General features: G+C 40.2%; 3 protein-coding genes across 9 annotated transcripts; 2 read left to right on the top strand and 1 right to left on the bottom strand.

Annotated features, from left to right (window-relative positions):
- The first annotated feature begins 66 nt into the window (after nucleotides 1-66).
- Nucleotides 67-6,573, top strand: LOC108264446 (kelch-like protein 32). Of its 2 annotated transcripts, none has more exons than XM_017465989.3 (4): nucleotides 67-1,453; nucleotides 2,408-2,842; nucleotides 2,954-3,254; nucleotides 4,423-6,573. In XM_017465989.3, the coding sequence occupies exons 1-4, from the start codon at nucleotides 1,163-1,165 to the stop codon at nucleotides 4,758-4,760; spliced, it is 1,365 nt and encodes a 454-aa protein (XP_017321478.1). In that variant the 5' UTR covers nucleotides 67-1,162; the 3' UTR covers nucleotides 4,761-6,573. The 2 variants fall into 2 exon arrangements, with proteins under 2 accessions (XP_017321478.1, XP_017321476.1); XM_017465987.3 differs by having other exon boundaries at nucleotides 72-1,453; nucleotides 2,123-2,842.
- Nucleotides 6,574-6,669: 96 nt separating this feature from the next.
- On the top strand, nucleotides 6,670-17,938 carry cpt1b (carnitine palmitoyltransferase 1B (muscle)). Of its 4 annotated transcripts, none has more exons than XM_053678117.1 (20): nucleotides 6,670-6,754; nucleotides 6,856-6,964; nucleotides 8,658-8,806; nucleotides 9,008-9,147; nucleotides 9,689-9,860; nucleotides 10,037-10,138; nucleotides 10,248-10,385; nucleotides 11,081-11,158; nucleotides 11,246-11,353; nucleotides 11,457-11,541; nucleotides 12,163-12,358; nucleotides 12,581-12,766; nucleotides 12,962-13,067; nucleotides 14,320-14,436; nucleotides 14,550-14,714; nucleotides 14,818-14,952; nucleotides 15,319-15,471; nucleotides 15,560-15,673; nucleotides 15,797-15,889; nucleotides 17,081-17,938. In XM_053678117.1, exons 3-20 carry the CDS (start codon nucleotides 8,666-8,668, stop codon nucleotides 17,162-17,164), a joined length of 2,313 nt encoding a protein of 770 aa, XP_053534092.1. In that variant the 5' UTR covers nucleotides 6,670-6,754; nucleotides 6,856-6,964; nucleotides 8,658-8,665; the 3' UTR covers nucleotides 17,165-17,938. The 4 variants fall into 4 exon arrangements, with proteins under 4 accessions (XP_053534092.1, XP_053534091.1, XP_017321471.1 ...); XM_053678116.1 differs by having other exon boundaries at nucleotides 8,641-8,806; XM_017465982.3 differs by having other exon boundaries at nucleotides 6,707-6,964.
- Nucleotides 17,223-27,295, bottom strand: sephs1 (selenophosphate synthetase 1). Of its 3 annotated transcripts, none has more exons than XM_017465985.3 (9): nucleotides 27,174-27,295; nucleotides 22,812-23,060; nucleotides 22,220-22,323; nucleotides 21,803-21,910; nucleotides 21,559-21,713; nucleotides 21,371-21,461; nucleotides 20,652-20,751; nucleotides 20,354-20,566; nucleotides 17,223-19,209 (listed from the first exon to the last, which is right to left on the bottom strand). In XM_017465985.3, exons 2-9 carry the CDS (start codon nucleotides 23,002-23,004, stop codon nucleotides 18,995-18,997), a joined length of 1,179 nt encoding a protein of 392 aa, XP_017321474.1. In that variant the 5' UTR covers nucleotides 23,005-23,060; nucleotides 27,174-27,295; the 3' UTR covers nucleotides 17,223-18,994. The 3 variants fall into 3 exon arrangements, with proteins under 3 accessions (XP_017321474.1, XP_047011138.1, XP_053534095.1); XM_047155182.2 differs by lacking the exon at nucleotides 27,174-27,295 and adding an exon at nucleotides 26,984-27,021; XM_053678120.1 differs by lacking the exon at nucleotides 27,174-27,295 and adding an exon at nucleotides 26,512-26,531.
- Nucleotides 27,296-27,852: the final 557 nt, after the last annotated feature.

Below are 27,852 nucleotides of genomic sequence, written 5' to 3'. Positions count from 1 at the left end.
GCTTAAAACGCAAAATATTGTCACCACAAAAGGTTATTTTTATTTATAAAGCACATATTACAAGTTGCTGTACAATGTGTTGTTTAAACATATTGTTTTGTGATGCTTCAGACAATATGCATTCTAGCATTCACGTTCTAGCATTCACAAAGACTATGGGATGGAATTATGTTTTGAGATTTTATTTTAAAAGGCACAGAAAAACATATCTGAGGTTTGCTGGTAGATGGTTACAGAGCACTGCTGCAGTGACCACAGAAGAATGATCACGTTCCTGTTTTAGCTGAGATCAACGAACGGTCAGCAGTAACTATGAGGGAGACCTTAAGCACCTTTCAGGGTAGCCAAGGACACTGTACAACTACGCTTAATACATGCTAAACAGTGTAGTAGAAGTAGTAGTAGTAGTAGTAGTAGTAATAATAATAGTAATAAAATTTAAATCAAGGGGAAAAAAGGAAAAGTGAATCACATGGTTAGATATAACAAAGGTACAGTTCACACATTCATATTCATTTATTTAATAGGTGGTAAAGCACGGTGATGGGGTTTTAGCTGTGTGTGATGGAAAGGAAGAATATTGCACACTTTGGGCCAGCCACTCTAAAAGCCGTATTTTCCATGGCGCAGAGCCGAGAAGAACAGACAGAAAGCAGATGAAGTATCTGAAGATTGGAGTGTGTGCAGGTGAGCATGGAAGAAGAGGGTTAGATCTTTCCTCTCAGTGATCAGGATTTTATTTTTTTATTTTTTTCGGGGGGGTTTTTATTTTTTTATTTTTTTCGCAGTCTTAAGAACTGCACTCCAACATGGCTATGTCTGGTCCTGTTTCAATCCAGTGCTATGGGCAGTGAGCTTCCTAAAATAGCTCTGCTCCTCCTACTTTAGCTCAATAACACACACCGTGCACTCCAGACTGAGCTGCACAATGGAAAGAAACCTTCAAAACAAACAGGCCTAGTTTACAAGAGAGACAAGAGGATCGACTGAGTAAGGCAGCCTGAGTTTATTGTGCTAGCAACACTTAAACCTTATTGGAGTCTGCCAAGTAACAAGTCTTCTAGTGATCACTTAAAATGCCACTTTTTGTTAATTATATGGACTAAAAGCAAAAACGTAAGTGAAAGTTCTGATAAATCTGCTCTGGACTGAGTCTAGAAGTATGGATGCTCTCTGGGAGACTCTTTCAGCATTACTCCTCAGTCTATTCTCATGGATAAAGTACAGTTTCGACTATATTCAAAGATGTTTTGGGTTCAAGAGTGATTTAACATGGGTTATGCAGAATCTGAACAGATTTACAATGTGGAGTCGTTCTCATGCTGATAAGATGAGGAGTATGCCTGATGGCAGCCAAAGAGACAGATGGAAAATGGACCAGGAAGCTAGGACATATCGTTACCATGGAAATGGACCCATGTTTACCATCCAGACCAGCACATACATTTTCTATGTGAGTCTCTACACAAATACACTTACAATTCGCTTTAATCTGACCACTTTGTGTCTAGAATCGATGTATCTCTTGTCTAGAGGGAATACGAGTTCAAGCATAATGGCTAACTATTTATAACTTCAACACTTTTCCATTTAACACACTTAAGGGATCCTTAAAAGTTCTATACAGGGCTCAAGATACGCAACAGCAAAATGTTCGTCCTATCACCTATCTGAGTCAGAGCAGCACTAAGCAATTGTGAGTGCCCGTGAGGTCATGTGTGAAGAAGTGAGTAGATACTGCTTTCCTCTGAGGATGTATAACATCAAGCAGTACTAAGTGTGAAGTTAGGATGTTCAACATGAGCAGATTGTGAATAAGAGTCTTGGGATAAGCACAGGACAGTCTTTATGATTACAGTAGCAACTCTACAGTATCCAAGTGAGATGATTATGGACTGAAGCAATCATATGATTTGGGCATATAACTGTTTTGGAAAGTTTTTTACTTTAGGAAACCATTCATCTAAGAGTGTTTCACAATCCCACACATATGATCCACTTCAAAGTTCTCATTCTGTATCTATAAATTGAACAACTTAGACTGTATGAATAATCAGATGTTCTTTGCATTTTTATGGCCAACATATCACCTTTGCTCAGAGTAATATATTTCATGCATCAGGTTGATGTGGAGAGGCTGGCAGACTGTAGCGAGTACTTCAGGGCTCTGTATAACTCCTGCATGAGAGAAAGTGCAGAGCGTCTAGTGATCCTGTCCCACGTGCCCTCCAGAGTGTTCCACAACCTCCTGCAGTTTTGCTTCCTACAAAGATTCTGCGTTCCTTATAATCTTCTAGAGGAGCATTTGCGTGTCAGCACATATCTGTTGGTCCCTGATTTCACTCGTTGCCTGCTGTCGTCTCTGTACGAAATCCTCACTGAGCAAACGTTCCTGCATTACCTGCAGCTGGCTGAGGAGCTGAGCAGTGTTGAGCTCCACGAAACTGTGCTTATGTACCTGAGCACAAACCTTCTAGAGCTTCCTCACTTGAGCAGGAGCCTGGACCTCCACCTACAGCAGAAGATCCTTCAGATCCGGTCAAAGGGCTCACCTCGGCTGTGCTGCCTGAGGAAAGAGAATCTGATTTCACGAAACGTTCGAGAAACAGAGTCTGCAAGGAGGCTTTTCAGGCTGGATGAGGATGATGGGAAATGGAGCGCTGTTATAGATTTGCCATTTAGTGCAGATAAGTGGTGCTTCACCACAGCAGTCCTGTTTAACTACCTCTACCTCATTGGTGGGTTCCGGCAACACATGAAGAGGAGATATGAGTTCAAGATGGCCTCCTTCCGATATAATCCTTTAACAAATAAATGGGTATCGACGGCCCCTCTCATCAAGGTATGGAGTTAATTATGTTCAAATCACAGGAATATAGGAACATAGGAACACCATATAAATTGTAAAGTGTGTAATGGTTACTGATGAAGGGCTGTGCGTGGCTTCTCTCAGCACAGGCGCCACTTCAGTGCAGCGGTGTGTGAGGGGCATATCTACGCTGTAGGGGGCTGGTATCTGGACTCCCTGGTGACTCCTGACTCCAGCACAGGAGTATATACAGCAGTGGAGAGATATGACCCTTGGACAGATTCTTGGGCTTTTGTCTCTTCACTCCCTCTGTCAGACTTTCAGTTTACCCTTTCCCTCTCCCATGATTCCCCCCTCACCACCAGCCTAGGAACAAGCCTCTATGTGCTGGGGAACATCCGGAGAACTGGAGAGAAACTAGTACTACGCTATGATACCACACAAGGTATGGCAACAGGTGACTTACTTAAAACATATTATAAAGTCACTTTTTTGTATTCAACATCCTGTTAACATCACTTGAACTATAAACAGATATCCACTTGAGTAGAAACATCTAGTGAACCTTGTGAACCTGGACTGAAACCGAAAGTCTGGTGGCCTGTTCTAGCTTATGAAATGTTTATGATTTTAAAAAAATGATTTATAGTAATATATTTATAATCTAAACACATTCCTTCTAGCACCCTAGAGTTCTTTGGATTTTTTTCCTCTTGGGGACCATCAAAGGTTAAATGGAGAACCCACCGTTTCCCTTTCAGAAAAGGTTGCAAGCAGAGCTACGTTAGAAAGGTAGAACCATTAACCATCCAAAGAACCCTTTGGTAACCTTTTTTTTTTTTTAATATATAATAAGGTAAGTGTAAATACCTGGGTTTGTATAGTCTAACACTCATACAAATATGGTTCTCCAAGGGTTATTTGGGTAAATAAGGGTTCTTGGCTTTCTAAAGCAGTTCTCTTTGGAATACTGTTTGATAAAGAATACTTATGTAGTGCCCTGTGATGGGTTGGCACCCCGTCCAGGGTGCCCCTGGACCAAGTTCCCTGAACCCTATCCCTCAGCGACCCTGTGTAGAAAAAACAGTATGGTAAATGGATGGATGGATGGATGGTTCTATATAAAACATTTTTATGGGTTTTCCCAGAGGAACAAACCAAATAATTTTTAGGATTCTTTGCTAAGAGTGTAATTATTTATTACCACCAGGTTTGAACATAAGTTTTTAACATTCATTGATTCACTCCTTCACAATCTCTAAATAACTTTAATGCAATGCCATAACATTAATAACCATATATTCCACATTACTGCTCTAAGGACCTTCGTTCAGTCCTGATCTTTGCTTCTTCCCATCTCCAAAACATTGCAGTAGGCGGATTGGCTACTCTAAATTGTCCTCGGTATGAAAGAGTGTGAGGATGTGTGAGTGGTTGATGGACAGGTGTCCCATTGAAGGTGTATTCCTGCCTCACACCCAGTGTCCCTGGGGTAGGCTCCGGATCCACCGTGAGTCTGACCAGCATAAAACGGTTACTGAAGATGCATGGATGAATGATGAATGAAAATTATCTTGTTTTACATATTCCTAAAACCTTCTTCTCTTTCTCAGACTGCTGGAGTGAGTTGCTTCCTACCCTCACACGCATTGATGCAGATATGCCCAGCCTCTGCTTCCTGGGATCCACCGACAGGTTGATTGTGATTGGTGGAAACAATGTTGAAACTGTGGTCACGTCATTCTGTGTGGAGACCCGGAAGTGGGGTCAGATCCGAAGCATGGAGAAGACGGCTTTAATCGGCCAAGGCACGGTGTTCAATGAAGAAGTCTACATGTCGGGAAATCAGGACATGATCTGTCGGCTAAACATTCACTCTCTGTCTCTGTCCACCCTTCCCTCACTTCCTGTCTGTACTTGCTATGAGAGCTTTTTCCATCTCTTTTTCTGAATCATTTACAGTGCCCTCCACTAATATTGGCACCCTTGGGAAATATGAGCAAAGAAGGCTGTGAAAACTTGTCTTTCTTGTTTAACCTTTTGATCTTTTCTTCAAAAAATTCACAACAATACTCTGCTCTCATGGATATCAAACAGTTGCAAACACAACGCAGGCTTAAACAAAAACATCTTTGTTAAATATAGATGTGCAAAAATTATTGGCACCCCTATGAATTCATATGAGAACAATATATTTGAAGTATATTCACATTAACATTTTACATTTTGTTAAGTACACTTGGGTGACTAGGAACCGGAAATTGTTCAACAATGACTTCCTGTTTCACAGGGGTATAAATATGAGGTAACACACGGGCCAAATTCCCTTAGTCATTCATAACAATGGGTAAGACCAACGATTATAGCTGTGATTTGCGGCAAAAGGTTGTTGAGCTTCACAAAATGGAAAGTGGCTTTAAGAAAATAGCACAAGCATTGAAAATGCCCTTCCATCAGGGCAATAATTAAAAAGTTCCAGGCAACTGGAAATGTTATGAATCGACCTGTAATTGGACACGTGTCTATGTTGTCTCAACGCACTGTGAAGAGAAAGTTAGTTGCATCTTGGGGTCAGAAAGTCTCCAAAACTACAATCCGAAGTCACCTACATTTTTTCAAGAAAAAAGCCTCTACTCTCATCCAGAAAGCATCGAGCATCTTCAGTTTGTCAGACACTACTGGAACTTCAAATGGGATCGGGTTCTATGGTCAGATGAAACCAAAATAGAGCTTTTTGCCAATAAACACCAGAGGTGGTTTTGGTGCACACAGAGAGGTAGCCATATGGAAAAGTACCTCATGCCCACGGTTAAATATGGTGGTGCCTCTTTAATGTTTTGAGACTGTTTTTCAGCTTGAAGACCTGGACATGTTGTTAGGATACATGGCATCATGGACTCAAATATCAAATATGAACAGATATTAAATGAAAACCTGACTGCCTCTGCCAGAAGGCTTAAAATTGGCCATGGCTGGATCTTCCAGCAGGACAATGATCCAAAACATGCATCAAAATCAACACAAAAATGGTTTACTGACCACAAAATCAAGGTCCTGCCATGACCATCCCAGTCCCCTGACCTGAACCCCATAGAAAACCAGTGGGGTGAACTGAAGAGGAGAGTCCACCAGCGTGGACCTCGAAATTTGAAGGACATGGAGAGATTCTGTATGGAGGAACGGTCTCAGATCCCTTGCCATGTATTCTCCAATCTCATCAGGCATTATAGGAGAAGACTTGGAAAAGGGAGGTAGCACAAAGTATTGACTAAAAGGGGACCTGTTTTGGATAAACCTGTGTTTTGTTTGCAATTGTTTGATATCCATGTGAGCAGAGTATTTTTGTGATTTTTTTTAAACAAAAGATCAAAAGGTTCAACATTAAAGACAATTTTTTCATAGCCTTCTTTGCTCATATTTACCAAGGGTGCCAATATTAATGGAGGGCACTGTATACCTTCCAGGGCCTATGCATTTGGTAGTTTGCTAAATACCTTCTGGATTTGTCTACTTGTTTAGGGATGCTTTGAGAACACCTACTGGAATCAAATATTACTTGTAGACTGTCCTATGACCACGTGGTGGTTAAATAAAATCCTTTCACTTTCCAACCTCACAATATGTTTGCCAAGAGTGATTGTTTTACCTAATACACTGACATTCCTTATTAGCATACAGCAGCTGAGAATACACCACACAGCTAAGGATACATGGAAACTCTAGCATATACTTTTTGGGCTCTTCCTCCTGTGCTTTGCAGCAATACTGTGAGATTTGGGAGTGACTATGATTATATGGCATACTGGACTGTGCAGTCACTAGCATAGTCTGAGCCACATAGGTGTTTGGTTACAAACATTCACTCACACACACACACACACACACACACATACAGAGTGAGCCAGAGAGCGCAGGACCAAGAAGATAGTGAGAAAGGCACAGAAGGTAGACGTAGAGAACGTGGAGAGTCAAAAAACGGTTATTTGAGCATAAGTGGAAGTTGAATTTTCTCCAACAGACTCCTTGAGTAAATTTTTGATTTGAAGGTTATCAGGGTCAACCTGTGGTACAGAGCTGTTCTTCTAAAATACCAAGAAGAACCTGAGCTACTCAGCCATTCTGATTCACTTCACCGGTGCACTGCTTTAACTAAAGGTAAAGCTGCTATGTTATTTTAATGATCTTTATTATTATTATTATTATTATTATTATTATTATTATTATTATTATTATTATTATTATTATTATTATTTCTATGCATATAGTTTCACATATTCTGAGGATGTATTTTGTATTCTGTTTTATATTATAATCTTAAATCAGGTGACAGTTATTTAGGTTTAGCACACAGTTCATTTCTGTTTAATTGTGGTGTACTTATGGTTTTTATTTTGCCACGATATTTATCAATGCACTTTTTATTATATAGTGGAGTGTGATGTCTAATTTCTGCAGACTCCGTTTTTTATATATATATATATATATATATATATATATATATATATATATATATATATATATATATATATATATTACATCATTAACAGTAAGCCGTTCCCACACTGGAATAATAGCTAGATGTGTCATTACTTATTTATTATAATAATTTTAGTGTGAGAGCGTTTCATCTGGATCTCCTCTGGCAGTTGTTTGTACTGGGCATGCGCGTCAGCTTCTCCGCTATTTCTGACTGTTCAACTTTGCCCCAGTTTGACGGCTTCCAGTCACGTGACATGGAAAAAAACGTGCTCATGATTTCCCCTATCACATAAAACGCAACCTGCAGTGACAACATGCCTGATTGCCGAAAAAAATATTCATATTTATCACAGATTTGTTGACTTTTTTTGCTCAACTCATTGCAGGCACAGTTAAGGTTATGTTCAGGGAAAGGTGATCATGCTTCTTTCAGCATATAAAATGATCCTGGATTAGCCTAGATATCCAAGTGTTCAATCCAAATTCAAAATAGTTGTGTTGTAAAACTAATATAATACAATGACCTTGATTTCTTAAAATGAATTTCACTCATATTTAAAGCATTTTCCTTCACTCATTTATCACATCCAAAGATACCACCTAATGATTCGATTTTATATGGATTTTATAAATGACAATATTGCCATTCATTTTTTCCTCATCATTTTTTTTCTCTTCTAAATACTGTTGCTGACCAAAATACTGTTTCTCCTCCATTGTTCATTGTGTACTACAATTGGTCCAGCCTACATTTTGTGTAGGCTAAAATGACAAGATAACACTTTATTTGTCCCAGAAGGGGAATTTACGAGGTGCATGTTAAATGTTGTTTTTTTTAGTAATTACAAATGAGCAACAAAAAAACCTGAGTAATTGAGTGGAGAAACACAAGCGATGCTTCCGGTGTGATACAATTAAGCACTTGTCCCTGTGTGGATTGCATGATAAAAGGCTAAGCGGGCCAAGGTGACCTCGATTTTGGCTCAACATGACAAGAGGAAAAGATCTATTATTGTGTCAGAGAGTTCATTATTGGCACTTCATGAGATTCGGCCACAAAGACTAATCAGCTGGCTGTGTTTTAACTGGAACTCTGACTAAAGTGACATCTGCACTTAGATCTGTGGGGGAAATCTCAATACATAGGATTAAAAATCTTTTTTTAAATTATGAGTGAATTTGATATTCTACACTATGCATTTATACAATGACGCATACACTATATATCAATAGGGTGTAGTTTCTGACATACTACTGGACGGGTTTTTGGCGTCCTATTGTGCCCTTGTCACCTTTTGCTAGGTTATAGCTAATAATCATGTTGTGATTTGCTCCAATCACTCGGTTAATAGCTGTCGCATTCGTCCAGCACGTGCCATGGCAGAGGCGCACCAGGCCGTGGCCTTCCAGTTCACCGTCACACCAGAAGGCATCGATTTGCGCCTCAGTCGTGAGGCGCTCAAACACATCTACCTGGCTGGAGTGACATCATGGAGAAAACGTGCAATTCTGTTCCGGGTGAGTGGACTAATAGAGATAGATGTGAAGCTAGCTTGTTTATGTACCATATTTTGGCATCAAGGTTTATCTTGGTATAAACATTCTGTCTTCCTTTCTTCATTAGTCACTATTACTATCATGTAATCCAAAGCTCAAAGCCTGGCTGCATCCAAAACTGTGTAACTGTTACTAAGATTTTGTGCATGTTTGTTTGAACAGAATGGCGTCCGAATGGGGGTCTATCCAGCCAGTCCCTCTAGCTGGTTATTTGTGGTGATCGCGATAATGAGTTCCGTGTATGCGAGAGTGGATCCATCCATGGGGATGATTAACAGCATCAAGAAGGTTTTACCTGCAAGGTGTATATGTCAATATTACTACAGTATGATGGGTTTGATGAGTTATGTAAATGATGTCAGATTGGGCAAAAGCTCCTGCATTGCGAAACATTATGAAACCAGTCTTATTGATAAAAATGCACATTTCATAGTTACACTATAATAAGAATATAAGGGCTCTAAAGTGTGACAATACTGTCACTCATACTAGAATAAATTGATCTTGTCTGAGCCTTTTTTTTTTTTTACCGTTTTTATCTGTTACAACATTTTTATTTGTACTACAACACTTACAGCTGTTCTTGCTTTCCTGCTAAAGAATAATAATAATATGCATATACATCTGAGTTATCAGGTGTACTGAACACATAAACCCATGCTATCTGGTGTACCTAATAAACATAAGGGTTAACCGACACACGTCTTCAGATTTTCAAACATTGTAATTCATAATAAATCGAGACATTTATCATCTTTAAAGAAAGGTTACATTCAAACACATTTATTTTAAATGTATTTCATTTAGTAAAGCTGTCTTTTAACGGTGTTTGTCTCTCTGTAGTGATCGTCTCACGGCTCAGACTCAGACGGTGTTGAGTGCTATCTTGTTTGCCACAGGACTATGGTTCTCTCTGATTATGCTGCTGCGCTACACTCTGAAAGTTCTGCTCTCGTACCATGGCTGGATCTTTGAGCCACATGGCAAAATGAGCATGTCTACCAAACTCTGGATAGTAAATACACACACACACACACACACACACACACACACACACACACACACACACACACACACAGTAATGAGAAAACATTTGGAGAGGGAGAGTAATTTCTGATATCTTCTGTTTGGTTGTTTGAAGTAGATTTTTGCAAAGACATCTTTGATGTAAAGTTATGTTCCCTGCTTTAGAGTCTGTTAAAGATGTTTTCGAGGCGTCGGCCATTACTCTACAGTTTCCAGGGCTCTTTGCCTAGACTGCCTGTGCCTAGCATTGACGACACCATCCACAGGGTGAGAAGGTGCTCCTGGTTCATTCAGGGATTGGATCGAATAATTCTGCACTTTTTACAAACAGTCAATTTTGCCAAAATCCAAACTTCTCTGTATTTTTCTTTCTCAGTATCTTGAGTCAGTCCGCCCCCTACTGGATGATGACCGATATAAACAGATGGAAATTGTGGCCAATGAGTTCAAAAAGGACCAAGCCCCCAAACTACAAAAATACCTTCAGCTAAAGTCCTGGTGGGCCAACAATTATGTAAGTACTTTGAAATGTAAATTCTGATTAAAGGAGCAGTTTGTACATTTTGGAGCCTTCTGCTGCTTGCGATGTGAATTGCAGTTGCATGGATGCCTCCATGTTTGTTTTTAGTTAGCACCAGTCTACCAGCTGACTGTGATGTGTGATATATATTTACCTGCTCAAAACAGTGACCTATATAGTAGGTTTATATCAATGTGACAGGCTAATATGTCTGCATGTTGATTGTTCTACAGCGAATATTAGTATATAGAGCGTAACACGTTTAAAAGAAAGAAGTGCTCATTTGTTGTTAAATTGTTGATGCATGATGCAAATTGTTGATTTGAAATCAGTTCAGGGTGGAGTAGGAATTCTGAAGGGGGGGGGGTGCTTTCTTTTGAAAAAATTTCTTAGTCAGAGCTTGGAAATTCAGAGTTATTTACAGTATGCTGAGCGTCACTGTTCTTGCTGGGGGTGGGGCTAATTTCTGGATTTTAAAAAATTGCAAACAGAAACGTATAATATTGAAGAAATGCACCAGATCCGTTTCATGGTAATATTTGGCAGTACATTTTGTTCTAAAATATTTTTTTGATGATTATTATAAAACTAAAAAAACATTTTTAAACGTTGCAAACTGCACCTTTAATTAACTGTACTTTGGATGAGTGTGAAAATGCATCATGACTCCATGCTGTGTCTGTATCAAGGTGAGTGACTGGTGGGAGGAGTACATCTACCTGAGGGGCCGGGGCCCAATCATGGTGAACAGCAACTTCTACACTATGGTGAGAAGAAGACCAAAACATAATTCATAAGCCTTGTTGTGATCTTTACAGCTATGCCATCTAACAGCTCCCGTCTGTGTTTGTCAGGATCTGCTGTATGTGATCCCCACTCACAGACAGGCAGCACGGGCAGGAAACGTGGTCCATGCCATCCTGCAATATCGGCGCAAACTAGAACGAGGAGAACATTCCCCGGTACACACATACACAAAATACCACAGCTGACATGTCCTCTGGTAGAATTGGTATAGTGAGTTAATTGTGTCTAAATTTGACTGACTCTGTTTTGTCCTGGCAGATGAGAGCTCTAGGGGTGGTACCCATGTGCTCGTATCAGTATGAGAGAATGTTTAACACCACTCGAATCCCTGGCATTGAAACAGGTAATGACCTGTGCTCTCAATATGAGTGAAAGCCAATACTGCAGTCAGGTACAATCTTATCAACCTGTTATCCAATCATGAAGAGGTTTTTCCACTCATCTGAAAAGCTTAATTACTTCTACTGAATGGTGGGAAATCCCTGCCATATAAACACTGTATGAGTCATTAACGATAACAATAATTAACATGGTTCCAGGGTCTAGAGGTTTAAACTGAGGTAAACACACCAGGACAGCATTATAAATAGGTGATAGGTAATGGTGTTACCTCTAGCTCTAGGTAATGTTTGTTGTTTCTCTGTCCAGAATGGGAACATTCTTGTCCTCAAAAGTGTCCCTTGTCCTTCAGGTATAGGTTTACATGCTACACATGCTTGTGAAGCTTCATTCATTCAGTCATCTTCAGTATCCGCTTTATCTTGGTCAGGGTTGTGGCAACAATGGGCGTGAGGCAGGACTACACCCTGGTTTTGGTGTCTGGCCTTTCGGTTGTATCTGACTGTTCGCCATGTTTGGTGGATGAGTGGTAAAATGTCTTCATGATTGTACAGACACCAAAACTTACTACTATAACACATTCAACCAGACCTGGATGTCCTATTCTACAATACTGTCTCCTCAGACTGTGTTCAGCACCTGAGGAACAGGAAGCACCTGGTTGTGTATCACCGAGGACGCTTTTTTAAGGTGTGGCTGTATTACGGTGGTCGTCATCTCTTGCCTGCGGAGTTGGAGCAGCAGTTTCAGCATATTCTCAATGATACCACAGAGCCTCAGCCTGGAGAACTCAAACTGGCCTCGCTCACTGCTGGGAAGAGGTAAACACAACACCCAGTCAAACTCAATAACCATTTTCTTTTGAAGTTTGTGACCGCTTATTTCCAGTCACGTTGCAGTCTATTCTAGAGAAAAATTTGTAAATCATGTCAATTATCAAGCCTTAAGCCAATTTTATTGTCGGTCATCTGTACCAACATCAATGTGCTTTAGCGTATTATTTGAACATATTCCCAAAACACACCTCTGTAACACTCTTCTAGAGTCCCATGGGCCAAAGCACGACAGAAGTACTTCCGTGACGGTGTAAATAAGACGTCTCTAGATACCATCGAGACGGCTGCCTTTTTCCTCACTCTGGATGATGAAGCACATGGATATGTTCCTGAAAATCCAAGGTCAATGGATCTCTATGCCAAGTCCCTACTGCACGGAAAGTGTTATGACAGGTATGGGTGGATTTGAGTGTTTGTGTTTTATGCGTCACAGGATCTGAGTCATGTGGGTAAAAGGTCTCCTGCAGTCAGCATACTGTATTGCATTACGCAAGAGAGAATATATATTTAGACACATAACATTGGATGACCTCTTGTGCAAGTGCAACACACTACAGTAAGTCTCCTCTCACTGCACTTCTTTCTCAGGTGGTTTGATAAATCCTTCACTCTTGTTGTCTACAAGAATGGTAAAATAGGGGTGAATACTGAGCACTCATGGGCAGACGCTCCCATTATTGGACACATGTGGGAGGTAAGTACGACGGCGTGATATTTTGGCATGATGACCAAAAATCCTGGGAAACATGAAAATGTTGACTTCACGGCAGGAAAAAAAAACAAAACAATAGAAACCATAACAGCAATTCTAATGGATTCCACTACAAATACCATTACAGACCATTAGCTAACCATTAAAACCATTACCATTATTAGTCCTTAATGTTGTGCACTACACATAACCTCCCACTGATACAAAACAACACATTACCAGTAGAGACCCACAGGGACCATTACAAATAATAAAATTCCCATTAAAACCATTACAAATTCTATGAGGGTTTCTATTGTTTGTTTGTTTTTCCAGTAGGGTTGTTTGCTAGTAATTCTAGGAAATTGACAAAATGGACCAAATATCCAGGAAATATTAGTTCTGGAAAAAGTGTACAGTAGATTTAGGAAATTAAGCCAGTGATTTAATACATTTCATTATATTTCCTACTCAGCGGACATTATACATATATGTGTATATATATATATATATATATATATATATATATATATATATATATATATATATATATATATATATATATATATATATATACACACATATATGTATATATAAATCCTATCACATAGAGTCTACCTATTTTTTAGTATTTCACCATGGTGGAAATATGAATATATAATATGAATTTCAATTATTTGGAGCCAATTTACCCATAGCCATTTCTTACCCTTTAGCCCTCAGATTATTAGAGAATAGCCATCAGTCTAAGAGGGCTAGTTAACCTAATGTTAGCTAACTAAAAATAGCTAGCTATTAAACCTGGCTACTTTGTACACAATATGCACATACACTAGGCTAATATTAGTCTAATGTTAATGTTACTGTAAATGTTTGACATATAGTGTTTGGTTTTATTGACATAATATAATACTTAGCATTACATTAGCTAGCTTGTTAGCAAACATCTACCTAGCAAAACTATCTGCTTAGCTGGCAACGGTCACACAATGCTTTGTTTAGGTAGCTGACTAGTTAATACTAGTTGCTAATTCTATGTATTCTGGTAAGCACATTTCTGTGTTTCGTGTGTGTGTGTGTGTGTGTGTGTGTGTGTGTGTGTGTGTGTGTGTTTTTAAGGGTGCGAATAGACACTATGGAAAAATATCTGTCTACTAAAAAAAGGAAGAAGCTTTATAAAATGACTAAATATAAGATTATGAGATATGGTGAATGATCAACAGCTGATAGTAAACATGTTCTGTGATATGTCTAGGATATTCTGGCTACTGACTTCCTCCACTTGGGTTACACTGAGGAGGGACACTGCAAAGGAGACATTAACAAAGGTCTGGCTCCACCAGCCAGGCTACATTGGGACATTCCAGCAGCGGTATATAATAAAAAAAAAAACCTTATACAAGAAAACTAAAAGTGAAGAGAATGATAATTCAAGCTTGCTTTGCTGTAGGTTGTAACTTAGTGCTTTGACTCTCACCCTGTCAGTGTCAGGAGATTATTGAGGTGTCGTACACAGTCGCCAAGGAGCTCGCTGATGATGTGGATTTCTGTGGCTGTGTATTCGATGAGTTTGGAAAAGGTCTGATCAAGAAATGCAAAACAAGCCCTGATGCTTTCATCCAACTAGCACTACAGCTTGCTCACTACAGGGTACAACACGCACCTACATATACTGGTGCTTTCTCTGTAGTATTTGCACTACGACAAGGGTGACTTGTGTCTCAGTGGTTTCTATGTATTGCCTTCGGAGTAGGATAAAGGTGAGTTCTGTCTTACGTACGAGTCCTCCATGACCCGCATGTTCCGGGAGGGACGCACAGAGACGGTGCGCTCATGCACCATCGAATCCACAGCCTTCGTCCGAGCCATGGAGGACAAGACCTGCACGGTAAGACCAGGATTCTGACATTACACTGACTGATTACATTTGACATACTTCATTTAGGAGACTATAGACCTCATTCAATACCATGTACCAGCAAATGATAGAAATCCAAAACATAAACCTCAGTACTGTCACACGATTTACAAATTATTACACATGATGTACCTTTTGTGAAATATTTATTTGTTAGTTTTTGCATCACAGTGGGATTCCAACCTGATCTGATCATGTAGGTGCTATAAGCTCTCGAGTGTGGTGTGGAATAAACTTGTGTTTAGATTCGAAAGGATTCAGTCAATGAACACAGAGGACTTTTTACGGAAATACTAGTTCATTACAGCGGCGTTCTTTGTGCTGTTCCTTGAGCAGAACGATCAGCGTCTGGCGCTATTCCGGACAGCAGCGGAAAAACACCAGCATATGTACCGTCTGGCCATGACAGGAGCCGGGATCGACCGCCATCTCTTCTGCCTCTACGTCGTCTCCAAATTACTGGATATAAAATCGCCCTTCCTCAACCAAGTACAAGAAGTGAAATAAAAGGATTTCATTTTCTTGTCAAACTGAATTGATTCAAATCCAGGGCTGAACGTGATTGTATGTCCTGCAGGTTCTTTCAGAGCCTTGGCGTCTCTCCACCAGCCAGACGCCACAGCAGCAGCTCAACCTTGTCGATATCCAGGAGTTTCCAAAATATGTTGGAGCAGGTGGTGGTTTTGGCCCTGTGAGTGTTTCGTTCATTGTTAACATGTCCTACGTCAATCTATCACAGTGTACGCAGCTGTCCAGAAGTCTTTAGTTTTATTGTATAACTTTATTGAAACTGACATAGACTCCGTGCTTGCAGGTTGCTGATGATGGATATGGAGTTTCTTATATTATCGTTGGGGAGAATCTCATCACATTCCACATCTCCAGCAAATTCTCTAGTCCAGAAACAGTAAGACCACACACACACACACACACTATGCTTGTGAGGACCTGTCATTGACACTATTAATCAGTAGCACTGGGAATTTGCGGTCACAGAAATTACACCACGATATTCAGCGGAGGCAGTGGTGGCTTGGAGGTTAAGGCTCTGGGTTATTGATTGGAAGGTTGGGGGTTCAAGCCCCAGCACTGCAAAGCTGCCACTGTTGGGCTCTTGAGCAAAGCCCTTAACCCTCTCTGCTCCATATCATGGCTGACCCTGCGCTCTGACCCCAACGTCCTAACATGCTTAGGATACGCGAATAAAAAAGAATTTCACTGTGTTGTAATGTGTATGTGACCGATAAACTCATTATATTTCAAAATTACTGCATATTTGGACCAAGATGCGTCATCTGACAATCACAACGTGCATTCAGCCAAAGTCCTCTTTGATTCACGTGTCGAACATGAGTACAGCTAAAAGGTCTCATTTACCAACGAACACCACTGCAAAAGACCGTGTATTGCAATTTTGCACAGTTGTTCACAGGTAGTGTTGCTGCCTCACAGCTCCAGGGTCCTTGATTCTATCCTGAGTTTGGGTTACTATCTGTGTGTCTGGGTTTTGCATGATCTTTCTGTGTGGGCTTCCTCCTGGTTCTCTGATTTCCTTCCACCTCCAAAACAAATCAGCAGGTGGAAGGAAAGTCTAGTCTAAATTGCCCCTATGTGTGAATGTGAGTGTGCATGATGCCCTGTGATGGACAGGTGTGTTTTTTTTTTGTTGTCCCAGGTGGATTGACTAGTCTAAATTGCCCCTATGTGTGAATGTGAGTGTGCATGATGCCCTGTGATGGACAGGTGTGTTTTTTTTTTGTTGTCCCAGGTGGATTGACTAGTCTAAATTGCCCCTATGTGTGAATGTGAGTGTGCATGATGCCCTGTGATGGACAGGTGTGTTTTTTTTTTGTTGTCCCAGGTGGATTGACTAGTCTAAATTGCCCCTATGTCTGAATGTGAGTGTGCATGATGCCCTGTGATGGACAGGTGTGTTTTTTTGTTGTTGTCCCAGGTGGATTGACTAGTCTAAATTGCCCCTATGTCTGAATGTGAGTGTGCATGATGCCCTGTGATGGACAGGTGTGTTTTTTTTGTTGTTGTCCCCCCCCCCCAAGTATCTATACAGAACAAAACGTGGCTGTCACTCTGTCCACAGGACGCACATCGTTTTGGCCGGAACATCGGACAGGCCATGCTGGACATTAGAGCGCTGTTCAACCAGAAGGAGAAGGCCATGTGAAGACGATCAGATCACACACACCACAACCACACACACACCAATAGCACACAACACCCCCCCACAACATCCACCCATCACAACACCCCCCCATACACACACCCAACCACAGAAACCACACACACACACCCAACCACACACACCCAACCACAGAAACCACACACACACACACACACACCCATCACACATCCAACCACACAACACCCCAAACCCATACTACACACCCAACCACACAAACAACCACACACCACCCCACATACTCACACCCAACCAACCACAAACACACACTTTAAAACATTTCTTGCCATTTGAATTAACTGAATGACTCTATGGCTTCAAACATTTTGATGAAAATATTGTACAGACAGACATTTTAACCCAATCTTAAATTTGTTTTTAATTTTATTTATCTTAATGCGTCTCTATCAGTCTAAGCATCAGAAAAATATAAACTAGGGCTAAAATATTTCGATAAAATCAATAGTGGCATCAGGCCTACACAATACTTTGGCAGGTTTGCGTAACATGCTGATACAGAATTGATGTCTAATTGTAAATATTTGTATGTTATTAAGCACATTGATTTCTCGAACAGGTGACAGGTTATAGGTTAGCGATCCACTATTTCATTTATGCATACTTTATTAAATCATGGATGTTTGACACTTTCTGTACTGAGCTGAACATGTACTGATGTAAAGATTTTCCTCTACATATCAATATCAGCCTCAGAAGAACTTTGCTTGCAAAGATAATAAAGGAGTTTCCCCCCCCCCCCTGAAACCAGTTCTTTGGAAAAGTCATGTACTATGCTAATTTTTTTTTTTTTTTTTAAAACACCATCCACTACTAGTTGAAGTCTTGTGCTGTGGAGTATTACTATGAAAAGATCAGCTTCATACAATAATCTAAGATGGTATTATGTTTTTCCCCCCCTCACACACAAAGAGAGGCACAAATTTCCAAGAAATTAAAAAAACATCAGATTTATTTAGGGGGCATAAAGATATATGTTGGTGTTGGTGAATGAGAGAGAGAGAGAGAGAGAGAGAGAGAGAGAGAGAGAGGGGGGGGGGGGGGGGGGGGGTATAACGGGGATTTCATAAGAGAATATAAAAACTCAACTATATCACAGAAGAATTTAATGACTTCTGTATGAAACAGTGAATGTCCTACAATATATAAACTGCATCTCCACTGTTTACATTCGCTGACAAAATGTCCACACACTGCCATTATGGGATGACACGGTACACCTTGAAAAATATGGGACGGTTGTTTAATTACTTCTGATACTTTCAGCCCAAACCAGGCAAGGCTCACTTTATTTTGATTAGTCCAGGGACATATCGTACAAAAGTGAAAGTAGAAAAAAAAGAAAGTCACTTTTTCTATCGCTCAACATCTTAGCTAGAGTCTGAAGTACTGTTAGCACATGGAGCGTCAAAAGCAAAACAATATATATTGCTACAATGTACGCATGTCGGTGGGTCATTAGGAGTCGACTGGGGCACGATTTCCAATTGAAGCGGAGCAGAAGAGATTCATAATGAATCAACAGTATCAGATTATCATCATACTCTTCATTTACTGTAGAAGCTGCCTTAAAGTCGGGTGCTTCTGCAACATTTTGTAACAGAAAACGTATCGAGACAACGGAAAAAAAACAAAAACAAAAGAACGATTGACTTTAATTCCCTGTTACTCTTTTAAACTCTTAAGTGTGTCCATGTAGTATCTGCCGTAAGGTCATGGTGGGCAGGTGGTGTGTGTTTCTCTACGCTGTGGTGGTGCTAGAGCGTGCTAAAATGTTCAGGAGTTGTGGGCTCAGCTTTAGGATGTAGTTCCTGGGGTGGTGTTGACGTTCTGCGTGGCCACCTGGGGCGCGACCTCGATGATGCGGGGTTTGTCGATGATCCGAGCTGTGCGGTTGCCTTTCTCTACGATGCCGATGATCCAGGCCTGGTGGCCCTCGCCGTATTTCGGAGATTTGATCTCGGCGCAGAAGCGAGCAGCTTGTTCACGTGGAAGACAGATCAGCAGGCCTCCTGCAAGGGGGGGGGGACGGGACACAGACAAGAAAAAAAGTGTGAACTGACAAGGATGAAGCAGATTTATACAGACAAACATTGTTGAAAATGCTGAATGGAATCTGAATGAACTCTGAATCTACATGTATCAGTCGTTAATTTTAGGATTTTCTTTTTTTCTAAATATATAAAACGTGCAACCCACTAATCCTACAGAAGTAAAAGGTTGTGATGTAAAACTCAAACTTACCACCACACTCTTTTTGCAAATGTTCATTTGGTGTTTTTTATGCTTTGTACATAATGCCGACTTTAAAACGGTCACCATTTTAATCAAAAGGTATTTTTCAGAGTAAAAAAAGCTGTCATTGGACCCATCTTTGACTGAATTATACTACACTACAAACACTTCAGCTTTGGTAATAATAAAAGATAGCAGATTCCCCGTTTACATGCACTGAAAATCCTTATTATTGTGCTAAGTTCAGATCAAATTTCTTCAGTCGATAACAGTGTTAATCAGATTTAGGACACACTATAGGTTTGTGGACCCGTCCATTACACCCATATGTGCTTTTTAAAAATCCCATTCCAGATTTAGTCCCCCTTTGCTGTTATAGTAACGTCCATTCTTCTGGGAAATAGATTTTGGAGCGTGGCTGTGGGGATTGGTGTTCGTTCATCCACAAGCGCGTCAGTAAGGTCAGGTAGTGATGTTAGGTGAGGAGGTCTGGGGTGCAGTCAGTGTTCCAGGTCATCCCAAAGGTGTTCAGTGAGGTAGAGGTCAGGACTCTGTGCAGGACACAGGAGTTCTTCCACTCCAACCTCAACACACCATGTCTTTATGGAGCTCACTTTGTGCACAGGGGCATCGTCATGCTGGAGCAGGTTTGGACCTCTTATTTCCAGTGAAATACAGCATACAAAGACATCCTATACAATTCTGTGCTTCCAACATTGCTGCAACAGTTTGGGGAAGAACCACATATGGGTGTGGTGGTCAGCTGTCCACAAACTTTTAGCCATACTGGTTAAAATATCTTCGAGATAACCATGTACGTGTGTACATAGAGACCGGCCAGATTGACTACGATTCCAAAACCCATTGCTTCAGAAAGACAAAAATGAAACTCAATCCATCTGAAAGCTCAAGATGTCTGACCTGAGGTCTCGGGGCAGGTGCCGTGCATTAAACCGAACATGTTCCCGCAGGCTTTGCTGACGGCGGCCATCTTGGCGAGGACGGGTAGGTTGTGGATGACGAAGGAGACCTCGCTGCGCTGCTGTCTTGCGAGGTTCTGAGCATGACCCAAAATACCAAAGCCTGTGATGTCTGTGGCAGCGTGTGCGTTGAACGTGTGCATCAGACCTGCCGCTGTACATGGAGACACGGCGGAAGGAAGATGAGCGTCAGCGTGGATGCGTGTGAATGCTGGGATTTGTAATTGTCCTTTACCGACCTGTTCTGTTGAGTCTGGCCATGTTCAACATAGCCTCCTGATATGCTAGCTCCACATCCTCTTGTGTCACTACTAACTTGATCTTGTTCCATTTCTCTGGCTGGGACACACAGAGAGAAACACCACACAAATGTGACTCATTAGACTATTAGAGACACCACTTTATCAACTTGGACAAATTACAGACTGATGCAGATACCACTAGTATTTAGACCTGGATACATTAGAGACCTAGAATTTACTAAAAATGGTAAATGTGTGGCAAGTTAGTGCCAATTCATGTGCAGTATGAATCAGGGTAAAAATCTACTTTATTGCTTAACAAGTTAAGAAAGTAACTTGTGTTCGTTTCTTCAACACTTAGTAAGCTAGCCAGTTGTTTTTTTTTCCTCCAAACACTGGCTAGCTACATTATCGAGAGTTTCAGTTAGGCCACCAAGTCATACTGGGGGTAGGTGAAGTCACGGTTATATCCTATTCCAATAAGAAGCTACAGGTCACAGTATATTACGGACTTGGATTATAAGACCGTTTGTTATTTAGGTTATAAAGTGCGTAATCTGAATAACTTTCAGACGTCGTTCTCCTTAGAAAACATTCAAATCAGCCGGGGGCAAAACTTATGGATCAATGGCTTCAACACTACACACTCTGTTGTCTATCTAGGACTCTAATAAGTATATCTACAATCCTAAATATAATAAATGAAGTGGACTCACGATGTCCAGCCATTGATGCACTGCGACTGCTACTTGAGTGCCGAGAGGTTTGGTGAGAACCAACACGTCACCTGGCACTGCATTATCTGGCCTTTAACACAAAAACATGTATTTAAAAAAAAATAAAAAATCAAGAAACAGAGAGATGGAACAGGAAACTCGAAAGAAGGCAAAAAAAAAATGCTCACATGATGAACTCGTTAGGTTGACAGACTGTTGTGGCCACACCTCCAAGTACGATCCAGGGGTTCACAACTGTCTGACCACCGGTCACAGAGGTTCCCGCCTCCTCTGCTGCATCCTTAAAACCTTGGATAATAAGCGGCATCACCTTGTCCCTTTCCTACGCAAACACGCGTCAGAAATACCATCAGAGAAAGAAACTCGTCAGAACAATTTAAAAACGGTTTTCTGAACGTTTCCGCATCTTACCTTTTCGGACAGTTTGTTACTAACGCCCAGCAACATCAACATGTTATCACACTCGGTCACTCCCATAGCGTACAGGTCACTCAAGACGTTAGCACACGCAACTCTGCCCTAGGGGAGAGAAAATAACACACTGGGTGTATAACTTTGTAATTTACATATAAAAAATTTTATTAAAAAAAAAGGATTATTTAACTATTATTTCTCTGACAAATAAATTCACTCCTTCAGTAAGAGTGACAAAAATATAACATCACAACACTTTTTTAGAAGACATTTCTATGATACGTGATCGGGACGTCCACAACGTGGACTACGTTGTGCACTATGTCCACAACGTGGATCTAAAAAAAAAAAAAAAAAAAAAAAAAAAAAAAAAAAAAAAAGGGTATTGTGACATAATTTATCGGTCCAATTTACCATCATGTAAGGGTCGTCCACTATAGGGTAGATGTAGTCTGTGGTCTGTACTAGCGAAAGGCCACCGTGTCTCAGAGGAATCACACAGGTGTCCATGCCGATGCCTGTAAAACACACGAGTGCATACGAGAAAAAACACACACACACACACACACACACACACACACACACACACACACACACACATTTAAATACCACATTTGCCATCAACAAGAAGTTAATCTAATTTACAATAACTAACAGTATATACTCTGTACAATAATGTGGCTCTTGTGATTAGGGCTGCACGTTGCAGCCCTAATCATTACATAACATTGCTATTACTTTTCTACACTGTGACTGTGATGTGTCTTTCACTATGTTAAAATAAAACATTAACAAGTGAACTGCTTTTTTTTTTTCTGTCAAAACACCTCAGATATCAGCCCAAATGCTCATAGAACACAATAAAATAAAATTCTAGCTAAAGGATGTTTGTACATTTCATTCCTACACAGACAAATAAATAACACTTTAGAAACAATATATTATGCATCCCTAACAACGGATAATCGACCATGACTGCAAATGAGTAATGTGTACGGTTACAGACCCAGTCTGGGCATAACTGCCCCGAGGAACTGCTCATCCTCCTGATAATGGTTCTCCTGCAACGACTCCAGAAGTTTCTGAAGCACATCCTGAGGGACTTTGCAGCCGGTCCCTTTAAGCTCTGTGAAGCGTGTTAGTCTGAAGTTCTTGTCCAACTCGTAACTCTCTGGGTTAAAAGCCTCCCGCACTGACATGGTGGAGAGATTACTGGAGCCCGCACCAGTCCACACAATGTGTTAGAGAACAGCAGCTGGACAGGGAGAGAGAGAGAGAGACACAGACAGACAGATACGGAGACAGACAGAGAGAGAGAGAGAGAGACAGAGAGACAGAGAGAGATGGCACAATAAAAATGAGCAAGCATAACACACACATGGGCCTACGAGGTCTGTGGCCAATTTATAACTTGTATCTACACTTTGACAGATTATACCATCACACAGGTCACATTATAAATATAATTATTGACTGTAGCCCCTCTGTTACGACGTACAATTTGTCAGCAACTTCCTACTCTGTCAATCACATCCAATTAACTCTGGTAAAGCTGTAACTTTACATTTTCAGAGTCTTCAAGAGAGGGAGAGAAAAGAGAGTCTGGTGAGGAAATGACTGCTATAACTAAAAAGATAACAGGAACTAGTTTATCCAGCATACAGGGTATACATGTATACAGAGACATAGAAGGGGTGTTTGGAGATTTTCTGAATAAAACGTGTTGTTGTTTCATAAAAGAATGTAATCACTGGCAAACCACTGTGGTCTATGAGGAATAAAATACTTCAGGATTTGAAGTGCTGTTATTAGAAAACACACTAGCCCATCATTGATTATTTTCAAACAGCAGCATGCTCAATTGTTCCAGATGATTTCTATTTAACAAAAAAATGCCACGTCACACCAAAATAATAATACAATCATAAATTGAGTGAACTTTGCAATCACCTATTTTACAGGATAAATCCGGGAAATAAAGTGTTCACATTAGAGTAGGGATGTCACAAGAACCGATACTTCGGTACCAACATTCTTAAAACGTGATGGTGCTTGTTTTTCTGCAGTAGCGTGGATACTGTTGGTAAAGAAGATACCGGAGTTGCAATTCTTCCGGAACTGATGGGGGCAGCAAATACGCGCAAATGTTTTAGTCGGTCCACAAGTGGTGAAGAAGAACAACAACTACAAGCACACGGGAAAAACTACAGAAGATGGTGAAGTTTAGCTCCACCCTGACTCGTTCAGAGGAAAGGTGGTAGAAGTTAAATATGTAAATACTTTGCATTCGAGCCGGATGACAACAAACATAATTGATGCTGTGAAGCCAGTGTGCAACCGACGCCATCATTCATTTCAAACAAAACAAGGAAACACCTGGAATTTGGCGAAGCACCTGAAAGACGGTCCTATATTATGTTTGTTTGAGGCAGCTGGCATTGTAGCCGTGAAACCAGCTAATGTTAAGCTCCATGTAATGTTAGCAATAGCCAGTTATTTGTTAACCACGCTAACACATTGCAATGTTATAAACTACCTCCTAATGGGCCTCCATACATCGCCATTCAGCCCGTGTCCTGTAAGCTAAATGTAGCCTAATGTCACTAATAATTATTCAAATGTTCATGCTTTTAATAAATCTTTTTGGCCTGCCACCATATCAGTGAATTTAAACTAATGCTTGCATTCAGAGTATAAGGTGTGTGTGTGTGTGTGCGGGCACATTTAGGAGTGCACTTTAGCACTTTTATTTGTCATTGTCAGGCAGTGTTTGGTATCTAAAATCTCTCTCTCTCTCTCTCCGGCTTTTTTCCAGTATTAGCCAGAGGAGGATGTCCTCTAGGAGTTTTTAATTTTATTTTAAAAAGAAAAAATTTAAACCACACAATACCACGGGTATTGACATTGGTAGCGACTACTAGATTTTTGGTATCGTGACATCCCTATATTAGAGATGAAATCATATAAGAAAACATTTTTTTCAGAATGAACACATATTTTGTCCTGAACTTTTTTTAAACAGGTATAAATACTGATTGATTTAACTTGTGCGTGAACCAGTTTTAATTACGCCAATAGTCGGTTTGTCCTTTGGGGAATAGAAACAAGCAAATTTGTCAGAACGTTAAACTGGGCAGGTGTAGATAAAATAAGCAAGTAAATTAAGTAAATGTAAATAAATAAATAAATGGCCATGCAAATCTCTCTATAGTCAGTCCCTCCAGGATTTCACAATTTTGCCCTCGCAGGAATTAACGCAAAATCAAGAAAACTCCACAATATTTTGAGAAACGTGCAATTTTTCTAAATTACCACAGCTTTTCCACAGACTTGGGCCAAGACGCGCATTCAGCCGAAGCGACAAACATCAGGGACTACGTTTACATGGACAGCAATAATGTAATTATTGACCTTATTCTGAATAAGACAATATTGTAATTAAGGTTTTTACAGGAGTTGCTTTTAGAATACTCATTTCATGTTCCTGTTTTACATGTTATAGAACATAATTAGATTAACAGCATGTCATTACATCCCCACACCACGCCGTCCCCTCCAAATTTCACATATTGACATAGTTCGTCTTCGTTATGGTACCGTATACATATGTGCAGTTAATTATTTGTCATGCCATACATGCAAATAGACGACTGCTTGAAGCCGTGGGCTGCGTCCCAAATGGCGTACTTACCTACTATATAGTAGCCGAAATACGTGAAATAACAGCCGTGCTCTCTTGTTTGTCGTCAAACGGTTGAGCGCTGCCGTGTGTGTACGTGTCCTGTCACAAAATGTGGTGAAAATTCTCACACGACCTTAATAGTGTGATTAAGGTGTGTACTTCGAAAACGCGACTAAAACAGGAATACTCCACGTCTTAATTCGATTTGTGTTTACTTCGAGCATGACTTTAGTCGGATTAAGGTCATCAATAATAAATCAATGTTTACGTGCTAGTTTCTTAATCAGAGTATCGTCTTAATCGGGTTAGTATCGGTTTATCGTCGTCCATGTAAATGTACTGACTGTGAAAACAATTTCGTGTAATTGCAATTTCACAAATTCAAGTAGTTTTCCACAAAAAAAAAAACTGCATCGCTACAGCAAAAGCGAGCATTTTTGGCAGCAACAATCACAAACAAAACAAAAAATATCCACGAAATCCTGTATGGACTGATTAGTGCATACTGGAAGGGTTAAATATTCGTTCAATAAACAAAACACACAGGAGGGGAAAAAAACGTTTGTTTTATGCCACGCCCACATTGGGTTTAAATCCGGACACAGATAGAGGATTTGTGTGTGAAATTATATTTATATAAATATTTAATGAGCGAATGTTGTGAGATTAAAGTGTACACAATGTTAAAATTCAGCAGGTCTGTTACATATTGATGTGTGTAAAGAAGTCGGTTGAATGATGTGATGAACAGTGAAGTCCAACCTCTAGTCTACTCCCCTTTAAAAAGGCGCGCGCACACACACACACTTTACAAACAAACTTGCAAAGTGTGTGAAGAATACCAAAACACTGGACCTAACTATATCTTATTGCACTCATGTACTATATATAATTGTATATAAGTTTGTAGTGTAACGTTCAGGTCAGGCCTGCTTTACATTAACTCTCTCTCTCTCTCACTCACTCACTCACACACACACACACAGCAATGCTAAAAGTTACTATCGGTGTTCAAACTGCTCACATCATCTCAGCCCTGCAGTGAAGTGAGGATGTAGAACTTGTAGTGTGTGTGTGTGTCCCACTGCAGCAGACACTCATACACACTCCCTGCTCCACAGAGCATTAAAAATTATTTACAACAACGCACACGAGTTTTCTGCACGTGCACTACACTATATATGTGCGTGTATAAAAAAATAAAGCTCTGCGCGTGGGATAAAACTTTTATTTGTCTCGTGCAGGCCGGCTGGACTGTTTATAAAATGTCGGCGGCGGAAAAATTTAACCCTTAAGGCACCCCACGCCATTCGAGGTGTGCTACAACACTCATAATAACACAAAATACCGCACATTAATTACGTTCTGCGCCATTTTCACGCGTTGAGGCGCATTAGTGAGCGGCTAAAGGAGCTCTCCTCGCACTTTAAGCACTATGCCACAGTTTTATTCCTACCCCATTTCCCCTTTAATTGTGCAGCTACGTTCCTGCTTACCGGTTTCGCTTTAGCGGCGCCTCCCGATAGAAGAAAAGGCAACGCTCCCACAATGCAAAGCGGGCAAAACGGGCGCCTTTGGCAACCGCCTGACGAGAAGTGAAACGCGGTTCAGGTCGTATTCTGCAGTGAATTAGTTATCATTCTCGACACGTACAGTAAGGTTTAGTGCTGAGGAAGAGAAGCATACCCTTTAAAGTCAGGTTCCCAGGCTCACGGTTCGAGAGGAAGAAGAGTTAGGGTAAATAGTGTGGAGCACAAAGGGTCCTAATATGGCGCTTTGGCGCCATTACTTCCCCTTTAAAGAGTTTAAAGTGTGTCGACAGAAAGTCAAAAACGCTATGTACCTTTAATTTAGCCTTTTGTCCGCTATTTATTAGGTTCAGGCTAACAGGTTGAGTGACACAACAACAACAACAACATCAACATAATCAACAACATCTACTACTACTACAAAATAAATAAATAATCATATATATTTTAAAAAATAAAATCCTGTTATTTTTGGTTTCAGTTGTGTATATTTCATTTCGAATAAAATTTTATTGTTGTATAAAATCCCAAAGAAACCCTTAATGATCTCAAAAACTTTTTTTTTTTTTTTTTAATGAGAAACCTCAGCTAGACATATGAGGCAAATATACACCATTATATTTATTTACTGGGCCTTAGAGCTTTTTGAATATAAAATGTATTATAATATATAGATTAGTAACATTTGAACTTGTTTCCACTTAGATTCACATCCTACTTGTTTTGAAATGGTTTTTGTGCTTAAAAGCATTCAATTAAAGTGGTCCAAATGGGCATATAAGAACTAAATACTAACTTAATTGTTATAATTATTTTCAACAAGGTAATGTGAATTT

This window comes from Ictalurus punctatus, chromosome 4 (genome assembly GCF_001660625.3).
Source record: "Ictalurus punctatus breed USDA103 chromosome 4, Coco_2.0, whole genome shotgun sequence".
Taxonomy (NCBI): domain Eukaryota; kingdom Metazoa; phylum Chordata; class Actinopteri; order Siluriformes; family Ictaluridae; genus Ictalurus; species Ictalurus punctatus.
This window is presented reverse-complemented; position numbering and strand designations above follow the sequence as displayed.